At 42.3% G+C, this 8675-nt stretch overlaps 1 protein-coding gene across 1 annotated transcript; it reads right to left on the reverse strand.

Annotated features, from left to right (window-relative positions):
- Positions 1–561: 561 nt before the first annotated feature.
- LOC103353946 (transcription factor Sox-10-like) lies at positions 562–4830 on the reverse strand. The gene is made up of 4 exons (XM_008277150.1): positions 4743–4830; positions 3655–4338; positions 2978–3249; positions 562–2788 (listed from the first exon to the last, which is right to left on the reverse strand). Exons 2-4 carry the CDS (start codon positions 4095–4097, stop codon positions 1998–2000), a joined length of 1506 nt encoding a protein of 501 aa, XP_008275372.1. The 5' UTR covers positions 4098–4338; positions 4743–4830; the 3' UTR covers positions 562–1997.
- Positions 4831–8675: the final 3845 nt, after the last annotated feature.

Here is an 8675-nt window from a genome sequence, read left to right on the forward strand (position 1 = left end):
TCTTTCACCCCTCATTTTGAAAATCGTCGCTTATAATTTTGCGACTTCTATCACCCTCTTTTGTTTGCCTCACGCTCCAACTCAATGCCAGTAATGAGCTTGACATTTTAATTTTGGATGCCGTTTGAATGGGTTTAAACTGTAGCTGAGGCAGGGAGGGAACTTCAGGTGGAGCGGAGAAGGCAGCGTGAAAGGAAAGCCATGTACAAAAGTCCAAGTGTACACTGGTTACTGAGCTGAAATTGGCCTTGCCTCTGGCTCTTTACACCCACCCCTTCTCTCTCTTTCTGTCCCTCTGCCTCGCTGAATGGCTCTCTTTGTCTTTCCCAGTAACACACAGTCCCCAGCCGATTAAATGTGGGGAATTAGTAGTCAATTTTAACCTACCACACACACAAACACACTAAACAGCTTAGGTTGGTGGGGCTCTGATTGTGTTGTTATTACAGTTCACACGTCAGCAGTATGTTTTTAATTTACCTTTTTCACCCTTCACTTGCTAGCAGCTCCACGTGTTATTTCTGAACTGTCACTGCTGCATTAAATGAGTCTCACACAGGATTCTTTTTTTTTTTTTTATAAATAAATTGATTTAATAGATGACAACAATAATATTTCAACATTGCTTTTCTTGTAAGGAAGCACATAAAAATACTCAAGTGAATGTATAGCAAACACTTTACAAAACTATCCAGAATTATACAAAATGGAAGAAGCAAAAGTGTGACACACAATGCATTATTACATAAAAATAATAACTACATGGTAAAAGGGTCAGTATAAAATGATAAAGTATGTGTCACATAATAAAGTTGAAGCTGTGGTAATGACCATTATTCACATTGGTGAAGGGGGAAGAAGGCTGTTTGGGCACAACATAGGAAGAAACCGTTTTGGCCTACATGCAGTGCAGAACGGGTCGCACATGTGATTCTAATCCTTAAGTAGGACCCAAAGCTGGCCAATCATCTTGAGAGATTTGGTTGAGACTTTGTACTTATAGATTTTAACTCAGTTATTGGATAAATCAGAGGTGAATCAGCAAACTGTTAGGCACTTAAAAAGCAAAAAAAAAAAACAAAAAAAAACAAAAAGGAGAGAATTCTAAAGTGGAGGTTCTGAAATTTTGAATCTCTGCAGCTGATCGGGTTTCCAGGGTCAGATTTCTCCTTTACTATTGGCACAAAACGATCAGAGCTGAGGTAAATGTCTGAGAAATACATATTTAAGAGCTCTCTTTCCCTCTCTTTTTCCTATTTTTTCCCCTTAAATGCTTAATTGTTGAGTTCAGTGAAGTCAATGTATAGAACAGAGATACACATTGTGCTATATACAGAAACGAAGAAGAAAAAAAAGAAAAGTTGCAGCTATTCTCTTCTGGCCATGAAAAAAAAACAAAAAAACAGGGAACATCTTAGTGAAACAAAACATGCTTTTTCCCAAAGCAGTGGTGCAGATGTATATGTGTAATATCAAATCAGTCACAATAAAGTTACACCCTAGGATATCAATAATGACAATAAACTTACTACTCATATAAAATAACACAAAAAACATCCTTTAGTTTGGTTAATAAAATCTGATTATGTCAGTCAAAACCCATCACTTCTGGGTCAAATCAGAGTCAATCCAACATTTGTCCACTCCAAAGTGTGTCTCTCTCTTTCTCTCTATCATCGTCCTCTTGTCACTTGACATTTCAACTCGTACATTTATGATGGCACACGTTTGTTAAGGTTTTCTTGCTTTTGATTGGCTGTTGACCCATGAATCACACTTTATACTGTGTGAGCTTGTGGCTGTTTTTATAACTGTGTAAGGCCCCGTGGATGCATCTTGCATTATATTGGCTAAAAAAGTACAAACATCTAATATAACGTCAATATGGCACGGGCACACATACATACAGAGACATACATAATCACACATTCACATATTTCGCACACACAGATTCACTCACACGCTTCCCATATTTCCCTCTGCTCAGCTGGTCTCCCTCAAGGTCTTGTGAGTGTGGTGTAAACAGGCTGCTCCCAGTGTGTGGGGCTGTGAGAGGGGGCAACGCTGGAGGGGTCTCCTATGGTCGTGTACAGAGGCCTCTGTGTAGGGCCCATGTAGGAGAAGGCTGAGTACAGCCCAGGGGCCTGGCTGGAGTGGGCATAGTACGCCCCAGGGGCCTGGTGCTCTCCGTACTCAAACTGAGCCCTGGAGGCCAGCGAGGGGAAAGCAGAGCCATAGTGAGGGAGACTAAGCGGGGTGTAGGTGACATGGGTGCCTGAGGAGGGAGAGGATGAGGCCTCTGCATAGTGGCTTCCGGACGCAGACTCACTCTTGATCTGAGCCTTGGAGGGGTCGGAGGAAGACGGAGAGGCCTGAGGCTGCTGCTGCTGCTGCTTGGAGAGCCAGGCAGAGTGCCCGCTAGCAGCTGCCAGGGCGTAGGCATAGGATGAGGCCGAGGATCCGCCTGCAGGGGCCCCGGTTCCGCTCTGAGGGTGGCCGTTGGGTGGGAGGTACTGGTCGAACTCATTCACGTCGAACGGCTCTATGTTGGACATCACCTCATGGCTGATCTCGCCGATGTCCATGGTGCCGAAGTCGATGTGGGGTTTAGCACTTGATGATGACGGACCACCGGATGCCCCCTCAGCTCCCACCCCAAGGGCCCCCCTTGATCCCCCTGATCCTCCAGCCACTCCTGCTCCCCCCTCCCTCTTGCCGTCTGACAGTTTACCAGACTGGAGCTCTGTCTTTGGGGTGGTGGGGGGTGTGGGTGGGCTGTGACCCTGACCTAGAGAGGCAAGAAGAAGGAGCAACACAGTCAGGTACAACTCTGCTTTTTTGATTTTTAATTTGACTTCTAATCCTGAATTGTAGCTCAAATGCGTCTCATTTCCATATTGTAGTCTCTCTTAACCAAATATCTTTTGAAATACTCATTTTAATAGTGTGTCTAGACCCGGGCTGGTGAGACACCTACCAGCAGGATGGTGGTGATGATGGTGGTGGTGGTGCAGGTCACCCAATGGAGACCCAGCCCCGCCATTGTGTTCCAGATGCAGGGTCTTGTAGTGTGACTGGGAGTGGCTGGCCTCCCCTTCTCCTTGGCTGTCGGACTCACTCGTAGTCGTAAGTTTGCCGTTTTTGCGTCTCCGGGGCTGGTACTTGTACTCCGGGTAGTCCTTCTTGTGCTGTTTCCTCAGCCTCTCTGCCTCCTCGATGAATGGCCTCTTGTCGTTCTCGTTCAGCAGCCTAAGGGGGGTGGGGGTGAGGGGGACAACGACCGATTTAGTCTTAAAACACATCTGACCTAATATGGAAAACACTTTCTTAGATTATATCTGAAAATGATAAATGCTGCTCCATTAATGTCGTGCGTAATGGATAAGTTCAGGAACAATTCGCAATTTGGCTATTAGTCTTCATTTTTATGAATTTGATATCACTTTCAAATGAATACAAAAAAAAAAAAACATTAAGTTGATGCTTGCTTCTTTAGGTGTTCCCTTTAATAAAACGCCATTCTGAGCTTCTAATTTGTCCACTTTTACATTTAAATAAGCACCAATATCCAGACATATCCTTTTACGCACGAACACAGGAAATGTGCCACTGTATGACCACACTTCTTTTCTGGGACACGCTCTTTATACAAACCTCCACAGTTTGCCGAGGGTCTTGCTGAGCTCTGCGTTGTGCAGGTGGGGGTACTGGTCGGCCAGCTTCCTCCTAGCTGCTTGCGCCCACACCATGAAGGCGTTCATGGGCCTTTTGACGTGGGGTTTAGCTTTGTTTCCGTTGTTTACGCGCACCGGCATGGGCACAAGTGTCCAGTCATATCCGTCCAGCACCTGGCTGACCGCCTCCCTGATTCCGATCGGGAAGCGGTCGTCCTCTTCCTCTGATTTGGCTCTGGCTCTGCCTTCATCGTCCCCGCTGCCATCCGCCACGCAGAGCGCGGTCAGCTGCTGTGGCGGCCCGGTCAGAGGTGAGCGCTGGCCGGGTGGAGCTCCGGGTTGAGTCGGTGACAGCGAGTGACCATCGTCTGACCCTCCGGGACTCAGCTCCGCCTCGGACAGGCTGTGCTCCTCGCCGGACATTTTAAAAAATAATAATTATAATTTAAACTAATAACGCAGCAACCCTCTGATGCAAAACTAGTTTTAGAGAGAGAGTCCAAACGATTCGACGCGATTAAATGGTTTTAACTGAAAGTCTGGAGTCTCCAACGATCCCAGTTATTGCTGAGTCGTCTCAGGCAAAGCCATACTGCTGCGTAAAATGTGTCCAAATCCTTTCCACCGTCGGCTAGAAGTCCTTTCTCAGCAATAGCAGCTATATCTGAAAATCACATACACGACAGGGACAGTTCAGCACTAATAAAATCCACAGATTGACTTGGTTATAATTTCAGTTTTTCACCTGAAACCAAAACTTGCTCCGGTTCACTTAAACAGGTGAAGAGATCTAGCGAACTGAATGAGACCATAAAACAGCCAAACCTGCATCTTTGGCCAATAATAATTCTGTTTGGACGAAAAAAAAACGCAGCCAAAAATAATAAGAATAATATTCCAACGATAAAATATTTTTAGAAAAGCCAAATTAAGGCCAAAGCTCCCCCTCTCTCGGTGAAAATTACCAAAATACAGCGGATACATAAATCGTGATATGAAGTATATATCTTAATATGAAATTGTATCTTTTATGCTAAAAATTTTGCTTTATAAAATTACATAACTTACCAATTTAGATGTCCAGCGGTTCAGCATGGAAGTGTGTGTGGCTGACTGTAGAGCCGATGAATGGCTGCTCTGTGTGGCAACACCGGAGCTTAAAGAGCGCCTTGTGAGGAGGACAGGGAGAAAAAAAAAAGTGATTGAAAGTGGAAAACATTCCCAGAGAGGCAGCATTCCAGCACACAGTCAGCCCCGCCCCCACCAGCACCACGCTGCCTCTGATTGGCCCTCTAATTATCCTGCTGCTCTCCGATTGGACGGCAGCTGCGCACTGTTAATACCCGTCCGTCCATCACTGCAACATTTCCAACAGAGAAGAGGTGAGACTTTACCTTGGAGTGGCTTAAATGACTCTACAGTGCGTCCATTTAGAGGCAGGAGAAGGCCAGCTTTGTTAGACGTGTTGACATGTTAGGCCCAATATCAAACAAATAAACAATCATGAGGAGAGTTATTGCCCCGTGTGGTCACATTCCTGAAAAAAAAAGATTAAAAAAATAAAAATAAAAAATTAACCGTGAATTGTAAAGTTCAACTACGATTCGATGATTTTCTTGTTTGAAGCAGGAAGTGTAGCTCACAAATTTCAGCTTTATAAAGCTAAAGTTGACCCCAATTAAAAGCNGGGGGATAAAGTATAAGCAGGATTATTGCCATGAAAGGGATCCAAATGTATTATATTTGTGGCCTCAAAATAACTCAAAAATCCTTCATGTTTTCAAAGATTTCTCTTTGTCATTGTACAGTTGGATATCTGAAATGTCGTCTACAAGGCAACTAATGCTACCTAAAAAGGGGAAAAAAACAACTCTGATCAGGAGGGAGAATCATATATTCTGAGTAATATTTTAGAAATCACTTTGAAAAACTTTTTCAGAAATTTGGATCCAGTGCAGGTTTTTTGCTGAGTCAATACCAGATTTAATTCATCTAACAGTCAAGATGTTGTCTTGATGAAAACTACAGTAGGAGAAAAAAAAGGGCCGAATGTGGACCAAACCGAATGAACAGTTCCACCATTTCTTATTTCACAGTTTCCCAAATCGGACTGATTTGTTGATCTTGTTGATCTCTTGATTCTTCATTCCTTTGTTCGTGCGTAATGATCGATTTGCGGCTCCACGCTTTGAAGGCCACGATTTTGTGCCGTTAAAGCGTGGCCTGATGGGAAAGGAAGAGAATTGACGTTAAGCAGCATCTGATGCGCACCCGGACACACACACACACACACACACACACACACAAAATGAATGCAACAATGACCCCTGTGTGTTGTTGCCTCTCATGTTGGAGACCGACTCTCGGTTTTCTCCCTCTCTCTCTCTTCTCTCTTTGCTCTCTTTGTCTCCATCTCAGGTGAATTGTAGCCATGTGATCAAACGCCCAAGCCTCTATCCATTAACCCTCGTAAATGAAAAAAAAGGGGAACAAAAAGCAGTTTTGTGCTGCAAACATAGAAAAAAAAATGATAACAGAGAGCGATGTGTGCGTCTTTCTCTCCTTATGTCCGAGCATAGACACTAGTCGCGCACACATAGAAAATACTCTGCGGCAGACGGGACACATGGATCCTCTCTTGTTTTCTGCGACACTTTGCTTTCTCCAAAATGCAAACTGCAGCACCTGGATCTGGGCCTCGGAGGTGCTGATGGTAGGGAGGCTGATGGGTAGATGGTGGTGGTGGTGAGGGGGGAAGAGGGGGGGAGGGACACCTACATGCTGCACCCCAACAAACCAACCAACTTAAATGTGGATCCTGCGTGAGGCCTCCGAGCCTTGTGAAGTGAGTTGTGTGTTGTTGTTGTTTTGTGTATGTGTGCATTAGAAGACGTGAGGGGATTGCTCTTACAGGCAAGTGTTTAAAATGTGCAAGGTCGTTGCGCAGTTTTTTTTTTCTTCGTGAGGTTTGTGCAGAAGTCGAGGGCCGGAGGAGGCTGCGGTTTTACGGACAGTTTTGAGTTAGTGCAGCTGGATGTTCACGACCCCCCAGGGAGTCTCTATCTGACAGGGCACGGGGGTTTGGAGATGGAAAAAAATAAATAATTTAAAATTTAACCTCAAATGAAGCCGATGTTCAATTTAATCCGGAACATAATCAGTTACAAAATAGCTCTAAATCACTGTTGTAGCCTTTTACGCAGCAGAAATAACCAAATATCCTAAAAAGTCCAGGTGTCAAGTATCTTATTTATTAACAATGTTGAGTTGATTCCGATTCCAGGAAAGCTAAACCATTTTTATGTGTTATTTGGTGTTTACTTGATTGTGCCTGTGCAAATTCCATGTTGCCGTCTTTCCTAAATGTGCAGATTCATGAAAAAAAAAAAAAGAAGTGACACAGAAAATTCATGCAAGTTTGTGGGACAAGAGATGTTTAAATGTCAAGGGACTGTTGTGTTTTAAAACTGCTGCATCATTTATTATATTTCACCTCAAGGTCAAAAACAACATACAACATGCTGTTTCAGTGTGTGACATAAAATTATTTATTTTCAGGCCAAATTCCTTTTTATCATAATATATATGTTATTTTTTGTATTAGAAAAAGAGAAACCAAATTATCAAATGTGTGTAACTAACACAAAATAATCGAACCAGCTTTTCAACACATTTTTCCTTTCAAATAATTATCAAGCCCTAAATTTAAATCCCCGTAAATAATTTTTCATTACGTTAAATAGACGAGTATATATATATAACTTTTTTTTTCATTTATTGTAGATTCTTACGATAATCTGTTATAATCGAACAGACACTGAAGGAAAAAGAAAAGCGTCGTGGCCTTTTAAATCTGTCCTCAACCAGGTGTCCGATGTTTAATCGAGTTCTATTCATCAGTTTGGAAATTGCGCTTTACTTCACGAATGAATGCGTATTTGTTTTAACGAACGAAAATGCAAAGAAAAGAAAGAAAGAAAGAAAAGAGGCGAGTTGATGGTTTGGTGCTGCGTAAAGTTTTGTTCATCTGTTGCTCCTTTGCATGTGTCAGCAGACCTCAGAGCTGCTCAGACGCTCACGTTGTGCTGGATTCATCTTTATAAATGCTGATTTTGATAAACATCACGTGGTTTCTGCATTATAACGTTAGTCTAATGTTCTTCATGTTTTTCCTGCAAGTTTTGTAGTATAATTTCTAACAGACAAATTGATGTGTCTCTGCATCAGACACCCCTGCCTGTCTTTAAAATATATATATTATATATATATAATTTTTTTAATTTTAAATTATTTTTTAAAATTGATTTTAAATCAAAATTACTCCTGTAACTTATTCTTGCTTGTGTTTTTTTTAATTTTTTTTTACTTAAATGTTTTTTATTGTGGCTGTGACTAAAATAACTGAACTCTATTGGATGAATTTCAAACTTCAGTTGGAAATGTACAGCACCAAGAAAAGAGCGTCCAGCAGTGATATAATATAAGGGGACAGTGAACCAACTGAAATCTTTAATAGCAGTGATGGCTTTCACAATTCTTCCTGTGACACCCAAAAAATTTCAACCTGTCTGCTTCAGTGAGATTTTGTGAAACTGCTGATGTTATGGTGTTTGAATGTGCCTTAGAAGTACATATTTTAAATAATTGTGAACTCAAGAGATGCCTAAAAAGCACATCAGAACTTTATATACATCTAATTTCCAGCTCACTTTCTGTTGACTCAGTTACACCTGCCACTAAAATCCCTGCAGAGAAACATAATCTGTTCATTTCTCACAGCTGTTTCGTTTGGATAAAGCAAAAAAAAAAAAAAAAAAAACGAGGAGAAGAAATCCTGCATTTTTGTGTTTTCTCCATGCATTTTCTGCCATTTTCTGTGTCCTGTATGAAACCATCATGAGCCTCGGGGCAGCTGTAACTTGTTAGAAAATAGAGCTCACATGGTTGTGAGTCCCTTTGCTAACCTGCCATGTGACTGCAGTAATGGGCCTCTCCATGGTT

The sequence above is a fragment of the Stegastes partitus genome, unplaced genomic scaffold, assembly GCF_000690725.1.
Source record: "Stegastes partitus isolate 25-593 unplaced genomic scaffold, Stegastes_partitus-1.0.2 Scaffold3, whole genome shotgun sequence".
NCBI classification, from domain to species: Eukaryota; Metazoa; Chordata; class Actinopteri; family Pomacentridae; genus Stegastes; species Stegastes partitus.

What these genes read in the sequence shown, in the direction of transcription:
- LOC103353946 (XM_008277150.1), bottom strand. Translation starts at nt 4,097, where the DNA reads ATGTCCGGCGAGGAGCACAGCCTGTCCGAGGCGGAGCTGAGTCCCGGA. An exon ending in ACCCTCGGCAAACTGTGGAG is followed by an intron (nt 3,250 to 3,654) that starts GTTTGTATAAAG and finishes CACCCCCCTTAG; the next exon opens with GCTGCTGAACGAGAACGACA. An exon ending in TCATCACCACCATCCTGCTG is followed by an intron (nt 2,789 to 2,977) that starts GTAGGTGTCTCA and finishes TTGCCTCTCTAG; the next exon opens with GTCAGGGTCACAGCCCACCC.